This window comes from Xiphophorus couchianus, chromosome 10, assembly GCF_001444195.1.
Source record: "Xiphophorus couchianus chromosome 10, X_couchianus-1.0, whole genome shotgun sequence".
Classification (NCBI taxonomy): Eukaryota; Metazoa; Chordata; class Actinopteri; order Cyprinodontiformes; family Poeciliidae; genus Xiphophorus; species Xiphophorus couchianus.
Genome location: NC_040237.1, coordinates 1336866 through 1364809, shown reverse-complemented (window position 1 = coordinate 1364809; position 27944 = coordinate 1336866). Strand labels below are relative to the sequence as shown.

The 27944-nt window shown below is 37.1% G+C and overlaps 1 protein-coding gene across 1 annotated transcript in view; it reads left to right on the top strand.

Moving 5' to 3' along the window:
• The window catches only part of nrg3b (neuregulin 3b), a 271247-nt gene that overhangs the window by 230114 nt on the left and 13189 nt on the right, over window positions 1-27944 (top strand). The window contains exons 4-7 of the mRNA XM_028030068.1: window positions 5606-5632; window positions 10284-10386; window positions 16816-16942; window positions 25991-26100. Coding sequence (XP_027885869.1) covers window positions 5606-5632; window positions 10284-10386; window positions 16816-16942; window positions 25991-26100 — 367 coding nt within the window. The remainder of the gene's footprint in view (window positions 1-5605; window positions 5633-10283; window positions 10387-16815; window positions 16943-25990; window positions 26101-27944) is intronic.

Genomic DNA, 27944 nt, shown 5'->3' with positions numbered 1-27944 from the left:
CATCTGCTGAGGCCGTGAGAGTGAAGGCGATTTAGAGAAAAGAGTTGCCCGCTGTTGCCTAGGGCGATCGCAAAAGAAAGGGTTGAATGGATAATATAGATCAGGAAGCATCAGGATGATACTGTGTTCACCTCTATGGCCTTGCCAAGTGCCTGCAACGTAGAAACAGTAGATTGCTATAGATAAAAAAAAATGCAGCTATGTTTTTTATCATGCAGTAAAATCTATATTTATTTTCTCAAAGGAAAAAAAAACATTCAGTGTTGAGGTTTGATTGATCGCAACTGCTTTAGACATGAGTAGTACCTGGGAGGTTGTCATAAATCCTGCTGAAATTGTAAAGTAATCCTCAAAGCTAATGAAGGAAAATTTAATCACTGTTTTATAAAAACTGAAAAACTGTTTTATTTACCTTCTCCTGTAAATTTCTTTCTTTACTCATCTGTTCACTTGCATTTGATCAGACTTTTATAATTTTATTGTTCATTTATAATTATTTAGAATTGAGAAAAAAATAAATGCGTCTTTTATTGCATTAAAATAATCATACACTTCTGACATATCTTAAGAAATGTATTTAATTTATAAAGAGGAGAGAAGAAAAATAGCAGAAAATGAAAGGTTTGACATTTCTGCTGTTTTAAACAGTTGTACTAGAGTATAAAGCGAGAGGGAACTTTGACTATCCCTCCTTGCACATTAGCTATAGATTTTGCAGTCCTGGTGCTTTCTCAAGCAGTTCACTCTTTAGCCTTTTATACGACTTAGATACCGTTTGATGGGTGACATGGTGCCAAGATGCCACTCTTTACTGCAGTTGTCTAACAGTGAGCTTTGGAGATATTTTTACCTTCCTCTTTGTGTGAGGTGACAAAATAGACATGTGTGTTCAGCCTACTGGCCAGTGGCTATCAGAGAAAGGACCTTCTAAGTCATATTTACACCACATGGAAGCAGAAAGTTATGTTTGGGTTACGTTTACCTTATAGAGCGAGTAAGCTATGGCAAAACATGTGGCAGTAGTGATTTTGGAATGAATAATTCCTTCTCTTAATGGGATTTTTAAACACAGTGAATAAATATACAGAAATTTAGAGCACATTTACAATGAATTTAGAAACAATCAACCTGTAATTCACTGTGATAGTATATTACAAGAGTAAAAGAATATTTTTACATTTTGTCAAGTGGTTGGGATGTTATGTGACCGCCTAACAGAAAGCAATGCAAAATGGCGAAGTGCTATGAAAAATGTTTATGGTTTAAAACATTTTCAATGATAAAAAAGGAAAAGTGTTGACTGCATGTTTATTCAGCTGCCCTTTTCTTTGACAAAATAAAGGGGAAAGTACTTATTTAGTAATTAATCTATTTGTGTTTCATTTACGGTCAGTATAATTATAGTTGTTAAGTGAAAGCATCAGAGGCTTGTTAGAGAACATCTGTGAAGAAAAAGTGTCAGGAAGACCAAGGAACAAAGTAGAAAGGTCCAGCCAAAGGTCATAGAGAGATTTTAAGCAGTTATAAAGTGTAATCCCTGAACTTCTGAAGGTTTGTTGTTCAATCCATTGTTCAGAAATGCAAAGAGTATGACGCAAACGCAGATCTACCAAAACATTTGTGTCCACCTAAATTGACAGACAGGGAGAGGCAAACAAGGTATTCAGAGAAGCAAACAAGACGTCTGTGGTAACTCAGATCTATGAAGACCTACCGCTCAGGAGAGTGAGTCTCTGATAAGACAAAGCTACAAACCTGTGGCAAGACTTAAAACTAAAAACTCACTAACACTCTACATTCAACCTGACTGAGCTCTGGTAATTTTGCAATGACGAATGGGTAGAGTATCAAGACTCTTAATAGCGTAAAGCTGGTAAAGACGCCCCACAAAAGACCTGCCGCAAAGAGGTGAATGCAAATGCTTATCACACTTTTCAGTTTTGTATTTGTAAGAGTTCAGACAACTACTTATCATTGTTGTTAGAGAATTTATTTTCTTTGTATTGTATCATTGTTAGCACTGATGCAGCAGGACCTCTGTGCTGCAATAGCTAAAGTAATGCAACACTTCTTAATAGATTTAGATATCTACATTTCCACAAGTAATTTGGTTGTTTTTGTTTTGTAATTTCCAATTTTATATTTATATATTAAAAGCTTATCTATTTCATCCACGGTCAGTAAGTTGGTAGATTGGCCAATAACTACTTCAGCTAAAGGCCTGGCTCACAATTTGGCCATTTATTATATCATACAGAAATGCAATTACAGCTGTAAATTATGCATTCTGGACAGAATAATGCTTCCTTCTAACAGATGTAGGGGTTTGTTGTTGCTACTGATAAAGAATACATATTTTATGATAACAGTAATGGTTCTTCTACAGTATCCTAGTGATGATTTCTGGTAGTAAACTTGTGCTTTGAGCTTAATAAATTTTGATAACTATGTTTCTGTCATTCTGTTTCAGAATCTCGCAGTTGTATTTAAAAGAACCATTTAAAAAATCCCACACTTCAATACAGTGGCATATCCATTTGTCTTGTGCTCAGATTTCACAGCTCTAACAGATTTTCAAATTTTTCTTTCTGATATGTGGTCTTTTTAACATACCCAGCACATAATCTGTCAAAGCTTGGCAAGCCTCGCTCTACTTAAAACTCTGACCACCTCTGTCGGAAAAGCAATTACCAATGAGGGCTTCATTTTAATTTAAATAAGATTACATTACAGTGACATGAAAAAAGGGGGACTGTCAGGATGGGAAGAACATGAGTGCTCCCTTTTATCTGTTTCCCCAGCACGGGGATTGTGGGACAGGATTTAGCTGCATAAAGAAAGACTGTGTGTGTCTGAGAAAGTGAGACAGGGAATAGGGACAAAAGGTGTTTGTGAAAGAGTATCTGTTGCAGACAAAGAATAGTAGGCAAGAGTATTACATGCCGTGTGGATGCACATGTATGTAAACGTAATTTAGTGTGATCCATCCTGAAGCAGCCAGCTTGTGAAGAGAACAATTACTGCAATGCCTCAGGCTCAAATCAATATAAAAGGCCTGTGCAAAGAGGCATCGGTGGCATAAAGCCGCATGATGTGTCATTTTTAACTTTTATTTTCACGATCCCTAGCCTAATCTTCTTCCCCCCTTATCTCTGCTGGTTTCTGTCTTCATTTAAGGCTACTGCAGGCTGGGGAATTCAGAGGATCATGCTGAAGCACTTTAAGCATATTTTGGGGGCTTGCTGGCTCATTACAAAGTGCAAAAGAAAAAGACATTTGGGAGAAAGTTGTCAAAAGAAGTTTATGGTGGGATTGCAACATATGCCCATACCTATAAGACAAATTCTGAGCAGCGAAGTGCACTTTGGCTGCAAAACCCTGTCTCAGGTATCAGAGTCAGTTCATCCTAAGTTTTCCTGCTTGGGGTATTTCAGTTGTTGACACCACAGATGTTCCTGTGGAGTCAAGGAAGGGGCAAAGGGAATGATTTCTTCATGCTTAAAAAATGCGAAAGATGAAGATAAAAAATGTTTTCTCTGTTAGCATTTAGTTTTTGATATTATTGGCCATTCTGATATCTGCTGTGGAATCTATTGATATGTATGACCTGACAATTATTTATCTTTATTGAGGATAAAAATATATGTAGAATGTGATACCATCATGACCATTATAATTTGTAGTTTAGTAATTTAATAATTTGTTTAGCATCATTATTCTTTCAAGAATCAGACTGCTTTGCTCCTCTGTAAAAAAATAACAATAAAAAAATACATTGTTCCACAAGAGCAAACACACAAAAACCATAATACATTTACATATAGATAATAAGGTTTGTGTGTCGTCATTCAATATTGTAATCCTGACCTGAATTAGGTGGCAGAGGATAAGTCGACAGTAGAGGGGATGGGTACTCGTAAAATATGAGATTCACAATTTGGTTTGCAAACACAACAGTCAAATCTGGCCTCTCACGAATAACCTCAGATTGTTTTACTGTGGTTACATTTTAAAGCAACATTAACTTTTAATGACCACATTCAGCAACATCTATTGCAGCACAGGGTCAAAGCTTTCATTAAAAAAAGATTTTTGGCTTGACATGACAGTGTCTGGGAAATGTGTTGTTCATTGAAATCGCAGCGTTAATTCTCAAAACTGTCAATGCAGTATGTTTACCATGGCATGTAATGATTTTATAAAAGAAAATAAAGGTGTCCTTTCACAGACTGAATAGAGTGATGAAGGTTCAGTCAGTTGACAATGACCCTGCATTCTTGTATTACTCCATAAAAATGGCATTTTGGCTCCACACACTACAAAGGAGAAAAATACAACTTCTTGTTGATCCTTGGTTTAATAGAAAATCTCTTAAACATTTGAAAAGATTGCTTGTATTGTTATTGTGTGTGTGTTTTAGAATGAACTTGCTGTGAAACCACTATTTTGGTCTGAAATCACTGTTTTGTTGTCCCATTATTTTTATTTCTTTATTTTTTTGTTACCATTGCAGGTGCTGTGTCCTTTGCTGGTTACAGCTACATGAATTACTAAGTCAAAATGCTGGGTTTGCAAATGATAAGCACTCTGACTTCACAATTCAACATTAACAAATGTTCAAGTTGTAGCAGACTGTGCTGTAGTTCACTTTCTGGTTTTTTTTTTGCTTTTAAATTTGACTTATTATGTAAAAGCCACGTTTTGCATTATTTCCTTTTGAACTTTTACTGTTTCTATGAATCGTTCAAGCACTTCATAAAACCACATGGCCATTTTCTGGCAATATGTTACTGTTTTCTGGCAAACGAGCCATTACAAAACACTCCTGATTATTAGGTCACTGGCCTGTTACTTAGCAAACCCAGCCGAGCCGAGCCCCAGCTCCAGCTCATCAGCTTTGTGCATATTGCTCAATGGCTGTTTTGTTGTTGAGTTACCATTCAGAAACCAATTGGTGCATCCTTGATGGTTGTGCAGGAGGCTCTACTTTCTCTCCTTCTGGGTCTGACTCATGGTAAAAGATGTAGTGTTGTACAATTGTTTACATTTTCACATGTGTAAAGTGAATGTAAAGGTTGAATTGGGGTGTATGGGCAGCAGCAGCTTATTTGGATTTTGACAAGAGGTCCTAAAACAGCTCATTTTGAAAAGAGCTTACAATAGGCTGAACTCAGCAAAGTGGAATTTCATTATCAGAGAATGATTTTGTGAAAAAAAATTAATGAACATGTTTGTATAGTTCGTAGACCTATCCTATCCTTACTTGTGCAAGGAAGCATGATAGGTCCCCTTTAAAAAGCTCAAAGGCAGCAAGACTACAGCTGTGCAGCACTGTCGAGAAACGACATACGTCACTACTCTTAATTGGCCATTGCTACCCTGTCGACAGACCTTAGTGGAAATGCAGCAGACCATAGCTAACAGACTACAGCTAACCAAACTATTGCTCTGAAGGTTCCTGAAAATAATTTCCGGAGAGGGAATGGTTTAATTGAATACAGTTGATTCAAACTTGTAGTAACAGTTTTTTTGTTTTCTCTCTCTCTCTCTCTCTCTCTCACCATATCTGTTCACCCTGTTTACGGTTTGACCTCCGTTGGAGCAGCGGACGAACTTGGGATTGAGTTCATGGGTGAGACAACTTTTTTTTTTTCATCGACTTTGCAGAGTGCTTAGTCTTTCATGTGCCTCACATCTGCGAAAAGGCTCATACAAAAACACAGTCCGCGCAACAAGGCCGCTCACCTTGGATAAATTAATGTGGGCCAGTTGCTATGGCAACACTATGGCGGAACATTAGGTGTATTCTGTCTGCATGAAGAACTGAGCTGTTAGGGGAAGAGTGATTTAATGAGCATGGAGCTAAGACAAACGGCACCGTGCTTTGTTTACTTATCTTCCATATGTTTGACGATTCATTTACGCATCAATTTCAGAAAGTTAAAACAGTGGACAGACTGCCAGCGTAATGAGATATGTCTTATACTTGCTCAAAAAGTCAACACAAGAGATTTGAAGAAGTGAAAAAAAAGTTAAATTGTTTTATCTTTACACCTTGCACATGGTCAAATCTTTAAAAACAAGTCATCTGAACCTCTCTCTTTGATAGTGACAAATTATGATGTAAAAGAAACAAAAACTGATGCATACAGACATTGCCGCATTTTCTTTATTTTATGGAGTCAATACACTTTCTTTTTCTCTTTGCTTGCTTTTTATACATAAAACCAAACATATAAAGATTTACATAGGTATTGTCATGTCTCACACTTGATCCAGAAAACAGATCTAATCAGAAGAAAAAGCCAGCTCTGCACACAATCTTCCTCAGATCAGCAGCTTTTAATACAGGGACTAAATAAGTTCAGAATCCTTCTGCAGGTTAATAAATTTACTATAGGGAATGCATCTAAGACTGATCAATGATAGAGGATTTTTCAAGATAAACAGTATGCATTATAACCTGATTTCTCTTCAGCATTACTGGTGGATCTTTGGGTACTTGCTATGTAAGTTGTATGTGTGCTGATGTGACGCATAGCCATGTTTGATGTAGCATCCTACATCGTAGCATCCTACACTCTAAATATGATTTTCTTGTACTCTTTAGTCCAGCCCCTTAGGCTCCACAAGTCTTACTGGTTCACTCTGATGTATTTTGGGCTGAATACCCCGTTTTGTCATGGATAGTTTAGCACGGCCTTCATTATGCACTTTCATCAAAGCCAAATGTTAAGTGGCTGTTATGGTATTGCTGGCCATACGGGATTGTCTTGTCTTTGTGTTAGTACAACATAGTTTGGCCAGTATTGCTAGGGCTGTTCACTTTGTTCTGTTCCCTAACATGCTGTTGCATCTAATTTCAAGAGTGCCTCGTAGGCATCCAGCATGAAAGACCTGTAATAGCTTTATGTACAGACTGCATATCAGGGTTTTTCCTTACAACCATTCAGCACAACTCTGTAGACAGCTGTTTTTTTCTGTTCCTATTTCAGAAAAGCCTATTTCATCCATCAAAAAAATGAGACAGAGGTTGGTCTCAGGTGGCGCTCTGCATGAGCACTGATGATGCAGCAGCAGGGAAAGACATTCCCTGTGTTTCACATGTCCAGCCATTGAGAGATCATTCAATTGATGGCAAAGGCCGGAGGGTTCGAAGGAGCTCTGAGATGCAAATGTTACATTTAGGCCATGGCATCTCCTGCTGTTTATTTCTTAAAAACAGGGCATTTGATGCCACGCTGGAAACATTGAGGAACAAGCTGGAAGTCAAGCATGTGATGATAGCTCAGACTATCAGAAGTGTCATAGCATCACTGCTGTGATGTGGTAAAGTTAAATAACAGTGCCATTTTATGTTCATGCATTATTTTTTTTGTTCAAGTAGCACATGTGTTACACTATTGGAAAACAGGTATAGCTTCCAGTCCTTAAGCATTGCAGTTTTGACTATATTGAGTCACCTCTTGACCTCAGTTTGGGATTGCTGTTCATGCTATAGGAAACAACACCACCATATTGACTGAATTGCCACAAATTCAATTAAATAATGAGATGCCATCCTGCAGCAGTGTTTGACCAAACTGGTGATCAACATGAGGACAGGTTACCAGATTGTTGTACCTTTGTATGGTTTTCCCACACACTTCTTAGGCCTTTATTTGTTATATTATATATGTAGTAGGTAACTTTTATGAAAAATATATTTTGTTAAATATTTGTTAACTGTCACTATGTCCTGACGATAGCATACGAGACAGATGATCTGTGAAAAAATATTGTGCAAGATTTAATGCCAGGAAGCATTGTGAGAGCATAGAAATAATCAAACAAAATCTAATTTGTTTTTGTGTTAACAGTATGACTTCATATTCTTCTAAAGAAATGTGCAAGTCCTCTTTACAATTCTTTGGCACACTTATAAATAAACATACTGTACCTTAGTGTAAGAAAGAAACTCATAAAATCAAGAGATTTTTGTGCGGACCACTGAGATGGAATTGTAGTCAAAATTCTATTTTAAAGTTACAGTTTGGAAACAACAGCAGCTACTGTCCAGTTAAATGTAGTATTTTAAGACAAATGGTAAGACAGGAAACCAATAACCAGCAACCACTAGGTTGCTACGAAAGTGACTCCATAGTTAAGGTCACACACACGCTCAGTTTTCCACCAATTAAGTATGTATGGTGGGGTGGCCAGACAGACACCATAACTCACCTAAAGGTACATGGCAGTCAGCTGGGACTTTAATGAAAGGAAGGTCAATTAGTTTGAGTGCTAAAAGAAAACCTTGATGAAACAGGACCTGAACGGTACAGAGCCAGAATTCTCAACGGTATATTTGAATGAATGTAGACGTTCAGCACTGGCTCATTAATACCGAGCCAACAGGCAACCAGGATGATAGCAGCATCCTGCTGTGGGAATGATTTTATGGTCGCAAAAACAGGCAGAGCGTACACAGAGAAAGATGGATATGGAGAAATATAAAGAAATCTGAGCAAAAATCATTCGCAGAGTGCTTGTTTCACAGACTGGAAGAGCTGTTCCAGTAAGACAGTAAATCAAAGAAGGATGTGCCTTCAATGAAGCTGTAGAAGTTATCCAAGAACATTTCTGCAAGAACTTTAGAATCTCCTTAATTAAAAGTGTGAAGAAAATATAACATTTCTAACCAGTGTTCTCTTGTACTGGATTATTCATGTACTCAAATTACTTTGCTCCCTAAAATATGGTACCTGTCCAACAGCATATGACTTTATTGCACCTAAAAGTCAGATGCACCACAACAAAAACTAGGAAGATATAAAATGATGAAAGGGCAAAATATACAGCATCGTGCTAAAAGAACAAACATCTTTTAGTAACACAAAAAAGTGCAAATCTTTGTTATTAACAAACAGCTTTTGTTTGTTAGTAACACAAACAAATGCACATATTTGTACATAGAGTCACAACTTGAGGACTCCATGAGGACTCCATTGGACGTCTCTTACATCTGATGACGCAAGAGACGTCCAAATAATGACGTCTCTTACTTTTGTTGTACACTGTGTGCTCTGTCAAGGATTTGCTCACCTTAGTTGAGTTGCTCTGTCCTTAGGCTGTAAAACACTATTCATTTTACACCAATACATGAGCAACGAACATATTGATGGTTCATGGTGAGCAATACAGATATTCCACAGACTTCATGTTAATTTCTTCAAGTTTGAACTCGTATAAAATGTGTTGTAGATACTGCGACAGATGTGGCAAAAAAAGAAACAGAGTACAGCTTGAGGTTCACTGATGCAGCACCAATATAATGCCGAGGAACATAATGAATATAAATGTTGTAACATGCAGTGCTTGATTGCACACTTCCATTGAGCATAAACAGGTAAAATTCCTGTTTGTATGAAAGATGAAAAAGTAGGACAGACAAACACAGATAAGGACCTCCCCTGATAGTTCTGTTTTGACAGGATCAGGAGCCACAGTGAAGGGTTATGAAAAGGTTTCATGGTTTTCTTTTTCCTGCACCTATTCCTGCAGTAGTTAATGTGTTGAAATCATAAATCAGACACAAGGGGTTTATTGTTTGTAATTTCTTGTACAGGAGCTGGTGATATGAACCACAGGACAGAGAATTACACCTAGTTTTCAGTGACACTGGTAGATTTGTGATATAGTGCCTTCAAGGCTATGCATTGTGGGCATTTTCATCTCAAGACATAAGGCATTTAAAGAGTCCAAACCATGCACCATTTTCAATCCAGCATTATTCGCTGTGGTAAGCAATGTAACTGTACAGAGTGATATCTGCTGGGATCAACTGCCACTTGTCCCTGGCACTTCTGACCTCACAACTCTGCTTCTGATGAGTAGAGGTCTGACAGGGAGCTCCGGGGGCATTCATTTGCTACTAATTCCCTGTCGCCATCAGTCTTGGAAAGCTGAAGCACAAACGCAGACGATGCACTCTCATGCACACACACACTTTCTGAGGATTTGTCCCATTCAGGCAACTCATTGGTGTTCCCTGCTGGGTTTTTCTGAAGGAAATGATTATCACACTTCAGTTATCACATGTTACTGAGCCCTGCCTGTATCTGCCATGTCCCTCTTCCAAGTCTTCAAAGACTAACGTTAACTGACAGCAACACTGGTTGCTTCATGCTATCTGTACATCTGTGCTTAGTGGGATAATTCAGAATGCATCTTCTTTCTGTTTTGCACTCCTTTGGGTCACCGTGGATATTCATTGCCCTAAATCTCATTCTCTCTCTTCTCTGCAGAGAGTGGTGACACCTACCAGAGGCAGGTGCTGTCCATCTTCAGCATTGCCTCGGGGATCTGTCTTCTCGGAGTGGCATGCATGGCTCTCTACCGCCGCAACAAGTGAGTGATTCCAGCCAGAACCACATTAGCAGAGTAAGCCCCGAGCTGTGCAGAAAGAGGCACTTTATTCTCATGGCACGGAGCCCAACGTGTGAGTCAGGTGGAGGATTTTTTTAAGTTAAGCAACAAATCCAAATTGTGTGGGATGCATTTGGGACAGATACTCATGTAAGATTTATCTGTAAAGTGGTTATAGCAAGCAGGTGTGTCACATACGCTTTGCATAAAGCAAAGTACATGTATACTGCTGAGGATACGAGGGAGTCCTAAACACAGAAGCTTGATAAAAGCATATGTCGGTAGTGTGCTTTGTGAAAGTCCCTTAATTTTTTTTCCACACTTTATTATGTCAACACCACAAATTTGAATGTATTTTATTAAAATCTTATGCGGTAGACCAAAACAAATTAGTGCATAATTTTGATGTGTGGAAAAAAGATACATAGTTTTTATATATTTTTTAGTGTAGGTTATACTGTTTTTGTATTAAACATGGCTATAAAAAGTTTTTAGATCATTTAGGCTCTGCATTAAATAGTCTAATTTAAATGAATTTCAGCACACGCAACTGTCTTTACAAGGCACTAAGCAGTTTCTCTCCACCTTTGTGTAATGCAATCTCAACATAAACCCAGATGGAGTTATGGGTATGCAACTCAAACCTTGCATTGTTGAAAACTAAAAGTTTAAACAACACTAAACAGTTTACCATTATGGTGAGGTAGTGGCATCGTCCTGCTGTGGGGATTCTTTTCTAGAGGGCAGTTCTGGAAGAAAACATTTCAAGGTTTCTATGAAAAACCTGGGCAACAATACAATGGAGTAGAATTAAGCATTTTTATGTTTTAGAACATCCCAGTTAGTGTTCACATCTATATCCAATTGATCTGTGGCTAGTCCAGATGCACAAAGCAGGTAGAAACATTCTCCAAAATACCTACAGCTTTAATCACAGCAAAGACTGCTTCTGCAAAGGACTGGCTAATGGAGACTAAATAAAAAGGCATGCCAAGTTGATTTGCCTTCCACTTAAAAAAAAACCAAACACTGTTGGCCAGTCATATTAAAAAACTATGTAAAATACAAAAAAATATGTAAAAAGGATCAAGAGGACTATTTTGCTGAAGAGCATGTAAATGTGTGTGTAATAGTAGGCTACCACTAAACATTGAAAAACACCTCTAAACTCAATTACTATCTTGCAGCCGGTTAGTGAAGAAATGTACACAACGCAAGGTAAACAGCAGAGAATGAAGTCCTCACAGAAGCTACGTTGATTAAATTGGTTGTGATAAACTCAAGTGTTTTCCTCTATTTTCTTTTCTTCAGCACAGCAGAGCTCTAAGTAGCACATTGCCCTATTGGTCAGTATGACCAGCAGCTCACCAGGAGGTTTAATGTACTGTAGATGATCTAAACCCACATATCCTGCTAAACTGGTTCCCTTTGACTTGAATGTTGCAGGGTTGTGGAGCTAGGATAAATGGATTTTCTTCTTAATGCTGAAGTTTATTCTGTTCTTCAGTAAAAGAGAAAAAATGTAATTTGTTACACCATGTCACAGAGGAGATTAACCACAAGAAAGGTATTTATCTTGATTTTATGAGAGCTGTACTGCAGAGACAAAAATATCTCCTATATATATACAATTCTGATCAGAGATTAACATATATTTATCAGCAGCATTAATATCCTAATAATTCAGAGATTTTAAATGATGGATTGAACAATTATTTATCCAGGATGAGATAATGTTTACATAATCTTCAGTGCATCCAAATTTTACAAAAAGGCTTATACTTTTATTTGAAAAAGTGCCCCATAGAAAATGCCTTTATTACATGCCTCTGGTTACCAGCAACAAACATTTGGCATAAATCTGATTGGATATTTGACCATGTTTCTTGGCACACTTGTTGGAGTTCATTTAGAATGATTGGTGTCTGGTACATTTCCAGCTTTAGAGTATAAGACTACATATTTTCAGTAGTGTAGAGGTCAGAACTGTGGGGAGGCCATTCAGAAAATCATTCATTTAAAAATTGTTTTGATGTTTGTTAGGGACATTTTCCTTACACAGAGTGTCATCTTTAATTGGAATAAAATATGTATTTATACAAGAATCACTAAGGCTCAAGCTGATCTAGAGCTGGAAATTGGAACACCATTCGCGCTGCCGTGTATGAGGCAAATTTTACATAACTGTAGACTTAGAAGGTGCCAGCCAAAAAAAAAAAAACAGGTGTTTCCACAGTGAGACATGAAAGTTCAACTGAAATGTGCAGCTAACGACAAGAGAATTGTTTTGTAGTCAGATGAGACAAAGACATAGCCACTTGGTCACAGTTATGTTTTGACATTTAAAATATTTTTAGGAGTGAAAGCTTTCAAACCTACAAATACTCTGAGAACTTCCAAACATAGTGGTGGTAGCAGAATGCTGAGGAATCTGACTGACTCTACCAAGCCAGTACAGAAAAGTGATCCAATACCCAGCCATAATTGTGGCATAATAGTATTGATGACTGCTTTAATTAATGGGGGTGCATGTTCGTATTTTAACCTGGATATATTAGAAAATATCTACAATGCATTCAAATTTATGCATCCAGTAATTGTTTTAAAATTCATTGAAGGTATTTGTTTTATTATCAATCTGCCCTGTCATAAGAACAATTCCTATAAACATTCAAGATCATAAAATAAACAAATGTTTATACTCACGAGTCCACATAAACCTATAGCCAGAACTCTGTTTTGTGAGCTCGTATGTTTGAATGCTTGTGACAGCTTGGATGTGTACCAAAAAACCAACAATACTTGTAGATTTATTACTAAGTGGAATTCATTTAACAGGATGCCATGTATAATTTATGCAGAATGATGCACTAAGCTGCAGACTTGCTGAACATGCTTTAATTCAAACAGACACAACAATAAATATGTGTTTTACTTCTCCCCTGTTACATGCTCTGCTTTTATCTAATTTAGTTTGGCTAATTACTTCCTAAACATAGGTCTTTGCATAAGTCCTTGCAAATATGTAGCAGTAAAGTTTGTTATTCTTTGCATATGCTTCAGTCAGTTGCTTTTAAATATTTATAGATAGTTGATTCAGTCTGTTTTAAACTCTTTATTTCATGTACAAATGAATAGAATTAAAATTGTGACTAATATAGAGAAATGATGTCAGTTCATTCCAATCAAAATATATCATTGAATATAGATCATACACACATTCTATTGCAATTAAACAAAATAGTTATTTTCAGTTGGTTCTGTAATGTCAGTTGTTACAAATCTTTGTAACTGACATTATATGGAGCCTTATCTGACTGAATAAAGTGGTTGACATGAAAGCAATCCCTCCTCCCGAGAGAGCAAGTGGCAACAGAGGAAAAAAAACAACTCACTTATAGCAGTAGGAGACCTCCATTAAAACCAAGCGAGTAGCTAGGAGAGGAAGAGGACAAAGAACAAACTGAAGCACAGGCTCAGGGATACATCTTGTGGAAAGGAAAAGCTGTGTAAAAGAGAAGGGTAAAGGAGCACACAGAGTTGATGGCATCAATAGCTCTGTTTAACAATCAGGCCAGAAATGATACATAGCTAAACATGGAAGCAAGTGACAGGGGAGTACTTTCTGTGACAAAGAAAAAGAAGTGGAAGTGTGCACTGATGCACTGGTCCTGGTTAACTCTCAATAGGAAATAACAAAGGGATATATAGAGTTAAAATAGGCACAGTAGGTCTGATAGTGGGGTAGAGTAGCAAAAAAAAAAAAATGCTGCTACATTCAGAAACACCTGGGGTATTTTCTATGGGAAAGAAAAATAAGGCTAATTCAAATGGCTAATGACAGCTGAAGCTCTGTCTGTGGCCTTGACCAGGAAACAAACATGGCTAAGCACAGATGCACTGGGCCAGAGCTGCTTCCTGTACTAGAAATCAATCAATCAATCAATCAATCAAATTTTATTTGTATAGCACATTTCAGCAGCAAGACATTTCAAAGTGCTTTACATCATTACAAACACAGAAACACAATGCAATATAGAATCAATAATCAAAACAAAGCATTAAGTCAAGTTCCATCCATAAATTTGTAATTGATTACATTTCAAATACAATTCTAAACAGGTGGGTTTTTAGTTGAGATTTAAAAGAAGTCAGTGTTTCAGCTGTTTTACAGTTTTCTGGAAGTTTGTTCCAAATTTGTGGTGCATAGATGCTGAAAGCTGCTTCTCCTCGTTTGGTTCTGGTTCTGGGGATGCAAAGCAGACCAGAACCGGAAGACCTGAGAGGTCTGGAAGGTTCATACAACAACAGCAGATCTTTAATGTATTGTGGTGCTGAGCCGTTCAGTGATTTATAAACTAACAACAGTATTTTAAAGTCTATTCTTTGAGCTACAGGGAGCCAGTGGAGGGACTTTAAAACTGGTGTTATGTGCTCTATCTTCCTGGTTTTAGTGAGAACGCGAGCAGGAGCATTCTGGATCAGCTGCAGCTGTTTGATTGATTTGTTGGACAGACCTGTGAAGACGCTGTTGCAATAATCAATACGACTGAAGATGAATGCATGGATGAGCTTCTCTAGATCTGGCTGAGACATCAGTCCTTTAATCCTGGAAATGTTCTTCAGGTGATAAAGAAAGGAATACAGAGTACACAAAAATAAATGGCAGTGATAGTTTTGCAAAAATACTTTATCCAGGAAGTAAACAGTTTAATACAGAAACACTGGGTCAAGTATATTTTGTATGGGGGAAACATTGAAAAAAAGATGATGTTTATATCATTACAAATGGAGCATTAATCTATCACAGAGAAAATCCAACTTTAATTTGATGCTTAACTATGTATAGTTAAAATTCAACTAAAACACACTAAAGCAAAGCAAGTAAGATACATGACAGCTATTGAAAGTTAATACAAGTGAATCAGGTGAGACAAGAACAGCTGGAGCTTAAACAAGACAAAAGTGAGACTTTAAATCGCTCCAATTATGACAATGAGTCAGGCTTTAGATTTCTCTCCACGTTAGTACAGGCTGCAGTCTCACAGTAACTAACATTCTATTGTCCAGGCTCATTGAAAACAGGCTGCACCTGTAATGTAATCCAATCAGTTGAGCATATTTGAAAAAGCGACATTTTTAAAAGGTGACAAAAACACAGAAGTCTATCTTGCATTACAGTAAGAAAAGAAAATGTACACTACATATCACAATGACAAGCATTAGTCTCATAGACAACTATTGTTACTGTCACCTTAAGAAATAGCATGTAACAAATTTGCAGATGGATCAATTAACACCTGTCCAAAGATAACTCACTTAGAGTTTTTGTTACCTTATATATATCACCACACTCTCACCTCTAGCTTTTCACTGTGTAGACATGATCCAGTGTCTGTTTTTGGCCTCGTTTCTTTTATTCTTTTAATAGAATAATATCATACAGCCATGTAATGGATGTTTCACGCTACACTTCCTTGATTAAATTTTTCCTTGAGCAACACATCTTCTCTCTTAAAGCTGTCCCCGCTCTACCATCAAACCCTTCAGCTACAGGTCTAGAAAGGAAAGCCAGAGTGACATATCTCGCTCGTGCTCACTTTGTAGCTTTGACCTTTGACGGTGCTTGCAGACATCCAGCCTCGAACAAATGTTGTCGTGTCTTGTTGTCGCAAAAGTCTTCAATTGTCAGAAGACTTTTTAATCACTAAATGGCATGATTGCATGATCTCAATGTATTAAATAACATGCCACTGCAGGCAAGTGCTGTTTACCTCGTATCTACCCTTTTCGAGTGTCAGTTTAGGGCATTAAATTGAATGCAGGGTGGTTAGGGCGAATAAATTAACATTGAAGCATGCAATTCCAGTGAAAGGTTTTCCTAAATAAATGTGATCTCACTGTCAGAATGTCATCAGATGCATTAGCAATGGGGTCTTTTCACGATACCAGGATGGCTTATGCTGCTGCTGGTATTTTCTGGTTTTTGCTTTCAAATGTTAGTACTGCAAAATGTATGATCAACAAACTCAAATAAACACAGTTAAAGTTTACTGACACACATATCTAGGGTTCTAGACAACCCTGATTGACATTGTTGTTTGAGAATTCTATTCTGAAAAAATATGTATATATACAAATATATATTCAATAAATTAGAATATACAATCGTATCAGGTTTGTCTGTTAAATTGAAAATGCTTTTTAAAAATAACTTTTAGGCACATATTAATCAGACTACATTTACGGGTACAAAAACATGCAAACTGATGAAATCTAAAAGGGATCAAATACTTTTTCACAGCACCATATATCTCGATCCTGGTAATCTGCATATATCTTAATTTTAATCACAATCTTGCAATCATTTTCAGAGTCTTCTTGCTAACATTGTTTTCCCTTCTTCCACAGAAGACACCGGGAAAAACTCCAGGCTCACTTCTCCGAGAGCCGCAGCTTGAGAGACTGCAGTGTCAACAGCTCTGGCCTCATGTCCAACTCCACTCCTAGGAATCAGTACAACCTTCATCTTCAAAAAGTAAGTGTTTCAGCCACCATTGATTTTATTTGCAGTCACCCGCTTAATCAACATTATTGCCATTTCATCTTTGTGTAAGCAGTGTTTACATACAATGCAGAGTTCAGAGTGCCTGACAGGATGATCTATGATGTATGTCCTAATAATCTCTCTGCTGACTGAAGCCTTTTGTTCAGACCTCTATCTAACATGGGATGAGAGGCAGCGGGGGGTATAATAGTTTAAAATAAATGCGCCGTGCATTATACAGGAAAAATCTGCCTGTCATGTTCACAGTGACAGATTCCTGTGAGAAAATGCGGATTGAAATTTATGATTATTGTTGCTTTGCAAAATCCCTGAATTTACAATGAGAGCGCGGTGACGCTGGGTAAGCCAGACGAATTCAGCTCCAGACGACTCCACATTGTTGTTGCAAATGTTTTGAATTTGCAGGAGAACTTGAATGGGAATGGCAGCTTTCTGTGAGATACAGTCCTCGGCTCTCTTATAAATCTAAAAGTAATTTTTGCAACCTTTTTACAAAAGGTTGCAAAAATCTGTTGATGAGTAAATACAATCTGAGCACCAAGACTTTTTGAGAGAGAAACAGCATTAGTAAGAAATGACCCAGTTTCCAGGAGAGAAAGGAAAATGCAGTGCCCTGTGCTAGCATCAGTGAAAAAGTAGCTACAAACCAGCAAGAGAACTGAACTCTGAAGCACCAGGGGGATGCACATGATAAAGCTTTATAGAAAGGTAATTGCACTCTAATGCAAACTTGCAAAGGCGTCATCAAAAGAGTGCAATCACACACTGTAATGCTGCTGCAATTTGCTGAATTTCCCCTCATTTTTTAATACTGTTTATAACATTTTTTCATAAATAAGATGCTTTTTTTTCCGTAGTTACTTTTAAAATTGGCTCTGTTGTTTTCAGCTGCTATACTGCTGATATACTTTTTCATCACAGTATTCACCACGATATCTACCCCTAGATTAGGCAAAAGTGAAAATTCTCAATATTTTGCACCTTCTGCGACACACAAGAAATCCAGAGTAGGGTAGAGCATGAGCGGTTGGTGGCACATTAGATTTTGACAGTTAATTTTACAATCAGCAGGCATGAATTAAATCAACCACAATTTAAAAAACTAAAGAACTGACTTAAATTTGAGTAAATTTATCAAGTGATGGGGGAAAATAAAAGTGAACAAAAAATTGTGCATAACAAAATTACTGTGGTTCAGTTGTTAATGCACGTCTCATGATTAACAATCAACTTTGAGTATTAATAAAAGGCAACTTATTGATTAATAGGAACATAGCATTCCCATATAACAGTAGTCAGCAACATTTTCATTCTAAATAACAACTTTTGCCCTCTCTGCTGCAAAATTAAACATATCTTATTGTAATTGTATAAATATTTGCTATAGAAAATGCTTTCTTGTGAAATTTAAAGAATTAACCAATTTTATTTGTATTAGTAGATTTTAAACTCAAGAAAAACATCATACTATTATTAGAGGAGAATTAGGTCACTTCAGTAAATTCTTATATTTATGGAATGGTAGCCCACTTTGCTGCTGAAAAACACAAAAGATTCTTTTTTAACCTTGTACCATAGTGATACTGTTGTACACATTATATGCAGATACTGCTTAAAAACAACTTATAGATCTACCCATTTCTATGTAAATAAATATGTATTTCTGCTATATAAGTTGAATTTATTTGTAAGGGTTTTTTCCTACACATCTTTAGCAGGAATACTGATAATTGTGGCCAGCACTGTATTTGTTGCAAGGTAGTGCTCATCTGTAGTCAGCCCAAGCCTGTGCTGAGGCTCCTTAATAATTTAACAGTGTCTTGTGTCAACCACTAGAAACTAACACGCTTCAAGCTAGCTCCTCCCACAGAACTGCAGCTGGCACAATCTGAAAGCTTTTCCCAATGTTGTTTGAAAATCGGAGCTAAGATTAGTTCACAACTAAAAAGACAAACAACGAGCGTATACATATGTTTAAAATCACAAATATCCTTTATTGCTAAACCATGATATAGTACACTAACAACAAATGTCAATAACAGGAATATAACTGGCACAGCAAAGGGAAATGTCTGTATCCAGCCATAAAATACGGCCACTGCTGGACACTGGAAAAAAGTCAGAAGAAGGGCAAAGTCAGAAATAAAACACAATAACAATGCAACAACACAGAAACAAAAAAGCTATTTTTGAACAGTGTGAAGGAAGCTTAAGGAGGGATGTGAAAGATCACTGGCTATAAGTACCCAGGAGGGGGCATGAGCTGAACAGAAGAAAAAAAGATTAGGAAGAGAAAGCCTTTTTTTTCCTCCACCGATTTGACACAGAGACCCCCAGACCACTGCTTCTCACCTCCCACTCCCACAGCTTGAAACCATCCAGGAAGAGAACACGCTATGTGGGTGGTGCGGTCCAACCAGTTCCCTGTTTTTCTTTTAAGTATGAACAGACAAAATGAAACAAATCTGCAAGGAAGAACATAGCGGCATGCTCTTTGAGGAGGCTCAGACGCCACATCTCCTGCATAACTCAGCCTCAGAACACAATGGATGGTTTCTGATTTTTCTTTTTTTTCTTCATTTTTTTCTCTGTGTGTGCATTTTAAGCAGTTTGCTGGGGGATGAGACCAGCGAGGCAGAAACAAAGCTTTGGCTCTGCTGAGGCAGGTGCAGAGGACAGACTAAAACCAAAGTCCATTTTGGTCATTGTCCTCTTTGATAAAATGATGCGCCTCTCCATTTTTCTTTCATGCCCCCAGAAATGTGTCGCTACATGAACTCAGGTGTTTTTGACAAAGATATTTTTCCCTCAAGGTTTGTTGTGTAATAATCCCAAGCCTTTCAGCGCAATGCAGTACCTTGACATGACTTTGACATAATAATTACCAGGGCAGTGCTCCACGTCTGGGATAGCATATGTTACTGGAACAAGAAACACTTAACTAAAACAGACATCTTCCCTTCTTTGCAAGAGGCATTTTATCCCAGTCCACCTAAACTTACTCCTAAACGTCATGGATTTGCTTAGATGAAAGAATCACGTGGAATTATGTAAAATTTGTCAAAAGCTCAGTGATTTCTTTCCTGCTTTGATTGCTTTAATCAGTAGATTTGTTCTGTACTGTGATGAAACACTAAGAATGTGTTTCTGAATGTCTTATTCAATCAAGCATACTTTACTACCAGAACAAAGAATCTTTCAATTTTAAAACTTGTCATTTCCGTTACTTTTCAACCAAAATTTTCGTAGAACTTTTTGACAATTTTGTCCCCGTTAGAAACTGTTCTGAAAAAAAATGTTTACAAAATACACAAATTTAGGTTTCGTTAAAGCAGTAAGTGACCTCATTAGTTCAGGATATACAGGTGACACAATTACATCAATTCTGTTAACAAGAAGAAACTAAAGGTAAACTTTCAAGAAAATATAGAAGCATAGAGACTAAAATCATAAGTCTTTAAGCTAACATAATATGTAAATAAATAGGAATAAACTAAAATTTACAATTAATTATAAACAACTAATATAAAAATGTGTCAGTCAACCCCATGTATAAAACAAAATTTATAAGGATGTAAAATGAAACAATTACAGTATATCTAAAAGTAAAATCAAAGTGTAATCAAGCTGCCTTTATAATTATCTTCAGATGGGGTTAAAGTGGAAATAACTGATCCAGACCACTAAAGAGAATGTATTAATAGTCTTTATAAGCAAAGAGACAATATTTTCTACAGATCACTCTGTTGCTGTTCTATGATGTTAGAGATACAGTTTTATTTTCTACCTCTTACTTTTGCTTCAAAAACTAACTTTATGTTGCAAGAGTGCTCTTTACATGAGTGTTATTGACATTGTGTACTTTTCAAATTAGATTATAATTTTTGAGTAATTAATATGATTTTTCAGGTCGACCATACTTCAAGTCTTAAATATTAAATGTCAGGTGTTCTTGACACAGGTTGTCAAAATTATGCAAACTGACTGGAACCTGTTCAGGAACGTTCTTTTACCAGAATGCTTTCTCGTATATTTCTTTAAGGGCTTTCAGGTGCATTAAATACCCCTTGAAATTAGACTGTCACACAAAAATGAATGTAATTTATTGTGATTCAATGTGACAGGCCACTGGTAAGGAACTCATAATTATGAAGTTGAAGCTGTGGCTCTTTACAGCTCCTTCAATGTACCAATGGTCCTCTTGGCTGCTTCTCAGTTTAATGTCTATCTACCATGTCAGTTTAAGTGGATAGCCATGTCTTGGTTGGCTTGCAGTTGTGCAGTACTCTTTTTACATTTGGATGATGGATTGAACAGGGCTCAGTGAGATGCTCTCTGGTTAAGGTGTTGTTTGGAATTCATGGTGCCAACCGTTCTCTAGCGTTCTCTAAAACTTTTGATCTCTTTACGGTACAGCTGTATTTATTCTGAGATGAAATTACTGTTACTATTATTAAAATACACAAATACCACATAAACAGATGACTTGTCAAGGCAAATTGGTTGCAATACATTTTATTTACGCATATTAGAGTAAAGAGGCCTGAAAATAAAACTTTCTGGAGTTGTATTTGTAAAAGAAAAAATAGTAGAATTTTGTATCTATATTACAATTATGCATTACTTTGTATATCATATAAAATTCCAATAAGTTGTACTTATGTTTGTGGTTTTAACATGACAAAATGTGAAAAAGTTTAAAAATTGAAATATTTGGTATAAATATTTGTGTGCAGGCCACCTATTGCTTTTTCAAGGGAAAATTCTGATAAAATTTAGATTTTATCAGCAAATGTACATTGCTGCAAACAGAAAATTGTGAGCAGCTGGTAATGAATGTTAACAATGGATGGTGCATCACCAAATAGTTCTCATTCCAAAATACTTTACAAGCAACATGGAAATTAATGGTAATATGTGTGTATACTTGGACACATTGTGCATCAAATTTAAATTAATGCTTGGAGTATTAAAGATGTGTTCTGAAATTATAGCAGACCAATTGGATGCCTGCACCAAAACAAACAACAACCTAAGCTGGAAGGAACAGACACTGTGTTCCAAACAGCAGGACTCTAAAGAGATGCTAACTATGTGTCTCAGGCTTCTTGTTAAAAAATATGTTATATGTTAGAGGAATCTTCCCGGCCAGATAAAACTGTGTAAAATAATAGTGATCATTGCGGCCTTACTTTGGACAAGTCACTCTCAGGAGCATAAAACATGGAGGCAGGCAAAGGTAAAAACCCCAGAGTAGAACTTGCTCTTCCAAAATTTGTAGAGATATGCCTTTAGAATACTCAAACTTGTATGTGCTTCAGGGCAATGTTCTCTTACGTGAAGTAAATTTTTAAAATACTCTGGAGTTACACTTTCAAAGATGTTGCATACTTAAATGTATGAAGTGCCAGGGTAACAAGTAATCAGTAGAATGGCTGCTTGCTTTCTGGGAAATTTAAAAGCAAAACAGTTCATAACATTTTGGCTCACATTTTTTGTCATCTTTTGGGAAAGTTGCGTAAATTCCATTCAAATAAATTTCAATATTTTTGCAGCATGATATCACGCTAAAAAGCTGTTATGGATGCATTTATTTAGTCTGGTAGGAACATACTGATTTCAACAAAATCATTATTAAAAAGCCAAATTTTGCTACTTCTCCTGTAATACTTTGTTCAACTTCCTGTTCCCAGTAGGGCAGCAGTTTCATAAGGTTGCAGCATACAGAAGGAGAGAGGTCTCTCACTATTCCTGTTTTCACAATCCCTATAGACTGTACAAAGTCCTGGGTGTTTTCTTCTGCCCTCTTCAACTCACCACAAAGGCTTTCTACACCATCTAGTTCTAGAAACTGAGATGGTCATGGAGGAAGGCTGATTTTAATTCTCAAGTACAATTACTGTGTTGAGCCGACCACATTTAATGAGCATAGCCTTTTTTTAAAAGGATTCTTTATTTTCACTTTACTTCTAATTTACTAGATATTTATTCAAATTAAATTCAATTTCAACTCAAAATACTTTATTAATCCCAGAGGAAAATTAAATATAGTAACTGATATTACACAGTTTTCTTCAAAGAGTTGTTGTAGATGCTGATGGCTGAGGAGAGAAAGGGTCTCCTTTAGCAGTCAGTATAACAGCAATTTAGAAAAGGTCTGACAGAAGTCATTGTTGTATAACAAATAGTTCTTAACATTTGACTATTCAGGTTCTGGTACATTTTAACCAGTTAATGTAACCTACAATGGTTACATTGGTAGAATGGTGAAGAAAGGATATGTGGCATAGTTTATCAACCAGAGAAAAAGCTGTGCATGACCGACAATCATCTCTCTGTTTTACAATAAATGGTCCAGAAACAAGAAAATGTCCAGTGAACTTCAGTTGTGTGAATGAGAATGTCTTGTTAATGTAAGATGTCAGTCTGGTTTAAGACAATAGGAAGGCAGCAGTAGCTCAAACACCAACTTATCAGAACCGATATGCACAGGACTCCAAACCTACAGCATTTTAACCTTGAAGTGAATGATGAAAACAGGAAACTGAGATTAAATGGACTATAACACATTGGAAAAATGTTGACTACTCTGATTTCAGCTGTTACATTCAGAAGGCAGAGTCAGAATTATATAGGGTAAAAACAGTTTAAAAACATTGACATTTTGCATCACGACTTCAGGCTGGTAGTATAGGTGGTGTAATGATGTGCGAGACATTTTCTTAGCACATTTTCAACCATGTCCACATCTTTATGACCCATCATCTGATAGCTATTTCTATCAGGTAAATGCACCTTGTCACACAGTTTCTGAATTCTGAAAGCAAAAGAGGGTCAAGCAATGTTACCTACCAGTGTGGGTTCTGATTATTGCTCAAGTGATTGAAAACAATAACGTCCTTTATGGGCTGATGGGGTCTACATGATAGGATGCAGCTTGAATAATATGGCCAACCTTAAGCCCATGTGCACGTCAGTTTCCATCTCTAAAATAACTGATTAACATTTTGATAAGAACCAAAACTGTGTTTTCCATCAGCATTAGTCACATCCTTGCAGGAACAGCAGACATATGGTTGATGTTAGCCATATAATATCTTATGTTGGTATATTCTTCGTATACAGTGACTGACCTTGTTAAGGATTGGACAAATATTCTATCATTCACAGTTCAGGACCTGAAATTTGATATTAATCCATGAAAGATTACGGCTGCTCTGAATGCATAGGTTCGTCCACTTGTTGGTATTTCGGTGACAGTCCGCATATTGATGGATTTTACTGTTACTCTCTCGGGCTCCCGCGTTTTCTGTTTGTCTTACCCTTCAAAAGAATCCACAATGTGCTGTTTATTGAATGTTTTCACAAGTGGCATACAAAAAGACAAAAAGCCAGATAGGAGGGAACAAGCGAAATGGGTTGCGGCGTGCAGGTCTGCCATTGTTTGCCACAAGCTATTTATTTTATCCTCTGACATAGATATCATCCTGCAGGAAACTTTGCCGAGGCAATTGTCTCAGAAAGTGAAGCATTCTCCACCCGCGGGGCATATGAGAGGGTGGTCGAAATTATGCTATTTTGCTGCACAACTGGTGAACAGCGGTAACAGCTCCCTGTGGGAGTCAGTGTAAGGGGAGGAAAAAGGGGGCTTATCAGGAATAGGAGCCCCCCAAACCAACTCTAAGTCACATGCAACCACTTTAATGGCACACGGTTGGACGGAGAGAAAAAGAGGGCAGCTCGGGATGTACTGTAATGAGAATAACAGAATTATCTAAAGACTTTACAAAGGGGTTCTTGAAGCATCCATGACTGCTGTGCTTGAGCTGTGACTGTGGCCTGTTGTAAGATAATGGTGTTAATTCTGATAAAAATAAAGGTTGGGAATTAAAGGAGGGAATTTATTAGAAAGCTATTAATGTAATTTCATGTTGGATTAATTCTTGAGAGTAGCAGAAGTGCTGTGAGGGCCAGCGGGAAGTTTATGCTTGCATTGCCGCCCCACTCCTCTTAATCAGCAGTTCACAATGTAATTAAAGACACTGCCTGACTGAGTAGGGAAACATCAGCAAGAGAACATTCGCCACCTGACTAGACTTTAGTTAAGCCACGCATACAAATAATTAAAAGTATTTAAAAGCCATTTTGTGTCACCAAATTTGGTATTTGAAGCTTCTGTGTATTTTTAGGTTTGTATTTCTGTTGGTTTTTACTATATTTTGTTAGTAATTATTTCCTGTATTCCACAATTTAAGAAGTCCCGTCCTTCAGTGTCTGAGCTCCATGCACTCTCCAGCGCTCTCTCATCTGCTCATTAACTCACCAGTCTAAAATAGTTGTTGGTTTTCTCAGTCAGGGTCTAATCCTTTGTTGTTCCTTCCAGTTTGTATTTAGTTTTTTTATCTCCCTGAGTGTATTTACTATTAAAATCAGTTCTCCATGTGCGTCTCTCGCCCTTGTCTTTGTATTTAGGTCCTGAACAACACTGACTCGTTATGTTATTTTCAATCTGCTGATAAGTAATTAAGATTTTTTTTGTCTTTAAAATGCAGAAATTTACACATTTCCTTAGTAGTTGTGTTGCATTTAAACTGACCATTGACCTTTCTGTGTGTAACACACTTTGTATCTAATTTTGAATTATTGTTAGGGTCATTGTTCATTTGGAAGTCCCACTTGCAGTCTTAATTTTAAGTCAGCCTTAATTTCATGGTTGATGTCTATGAATGTTGCTTTAATACTTCAATATAATGTTCTCTCCTCACAATGCCATCTGCTTGATCAAGTGCACCAGTCCCTCCCCCAAAACACAGCCCTCCATTCTTCACAGTAAAGATAGTGTGTGCAGACCTGGAAGGTTCCCCATTTCAAATTTAGTCTAATCATATCACAGGATGTCTCTTCAGAATCAAGTTTTTGAAAGTGTGTAGGGAAGTGTGCTTTTTGTTAACATGTAAATATCTGGTTTTAACTGTTATGTTTTGTCTTTTACCATCTTTTTTTTCTTTATCCCTGCAGGGCTGCAGCTCTCACGGATCATCTCTTAAAGGCAACAGCTTGGCACCAGGCTCTTCCACAGTCACCCCACCTATTCTGAGCAAAGCACTGTCGAAAGGAAAATGCTTCAGGTGAAAATATGACATACTCTTATTGCCTGCCCCGTTTCATATCTTTCTCAGTCCGTATCAAAATATAAGAGGCAGCCAAGTGAGAACTTTAATCAACCCGGCAATATGATGTAGTAAATGGGCTTCCATATAATAACCAGATCATTTGTTAAAGGAGAAACATCTTAGAAGGATTTATGAAGATTATAAATGGGAGCAACTCTGGTGGTTTATTTCTCAAATGCATCGCCAACTAGATGAGTAGTTTGGGTTTTTTTCTTTATAGGAAGGTTCATTGGTTCAGATAGTTTGATCATATAAATAGTGGAGTATACAAACATACTTATGATGCTACTTTATAGACTTTTACTTTAAAATATTCCTGGAAGATTCTTTAGTCACCTCCTGCACAATATGCTCTTTGGAATTTTATGTGAACAGCACAAAGTACGGCAGAAGTGAAATGAAAATGTTCTCAGCATTTGTATTTAAATTGCTGAAGTCAACATTTCACAGAACCACCTTTCTCCATGATTAGGGCTTTCAACCTCTAACAATTTACTAACTAACAAAATTACTAAAGGTCATTCAGGTGGAATAAAGACAATATGTGAAAATCAAGTTTTAGGTCTTCAATTTGTTTTAGATTTTGACTTTTGACTCACAGACTTTCAAGATTTTGGCAAGATTTAAAAAAAATTATAAAAAGTCTTAACTACAACCGTTTTAATTCTAGACATCTCAAGTCTGGTCATATTTTTTTTATGTTGTAGCTTTTCCTGATGCAGGGAAGCAATAAGCCCTGTGGAAAGTAATGCATCCCTTGATATTCAACTTTTTCCACAACTTAAAACTCAACTGATAACAAATACAGACCAAACTTTTTAGGATATTTAAAATTGAAGACAATGTATTATTTTAATTCCACTTCACATGAATGCACTACTGTATGTTGGCCTATCACATTAAATTCTAATAAAACACACTGTAGTTTGTGGCTGTAACTTGACAAAATGTGGAGAAAAAAAAGTTCAAGGGCTATCAATATTTTCATCCTCGGGGACAAGCAAACATATGAAGTTCTAAACAGTGAATGACCCTAAATTGCCCATTTCATCTCTCTATTGGAGGAAGATTAAACAAATTGACAACATTTTGCTACAAGCAATCTCTGCGTCGGCTTTGCTTTGTGATCACAGCAGACAGAATCAGATGCTGCCGCTTAAAATCCTCAGGGGAGCCCAGGAATGCGGGCATGCAGCGTGCTGCAATAGCCCCATCTGTAATGTTCACAGACAAGTTACACTTCCTTTGATGATATGGCCACACTTCAAGAGCTAAAATGAATTTAGAATCATAAGTCTTACGCTGTTTATTTTTCCTTTAGCGGTGGCAAGTGTTTGTTTTTTTTGTGACTGAAAAATCTATGGTAAATATCTACCTGGAACAGAAAACCCTTTCGGAGCTGTGTGTTATAATCACATGCCATAGAGGTCATGCTATGCCTTCCACTCGTTTATATAAAGCATCATTACATTGGGGCTTTTCAGTGTTTTTAGTTGAGGATGCGGCATGGAGAAGCCACAGTGATGAAAGGAAGCAGTGTCTGGGGGGGAGGATGCACAAGTCAAAGATTGTGTGTCCAGACAGTGAGAGTTTTTACAGGTCTGCTAGACAATGGTGACAAAGCCCACTGTGGAGCAGTTGTGCTGTGTTTTAATGGACCAGCGGCATGTCACAGAGGAAAGTTTTTCTTTTTTTCTCTCTTTCTGAAAGGTCATTATGTGTTGCTGCAGGGACACTGCCAACACCTTCTGGCTTTTTCCCTTCAGAGTGGTACTATGGAGGTGTCTCATGAAGGGCAG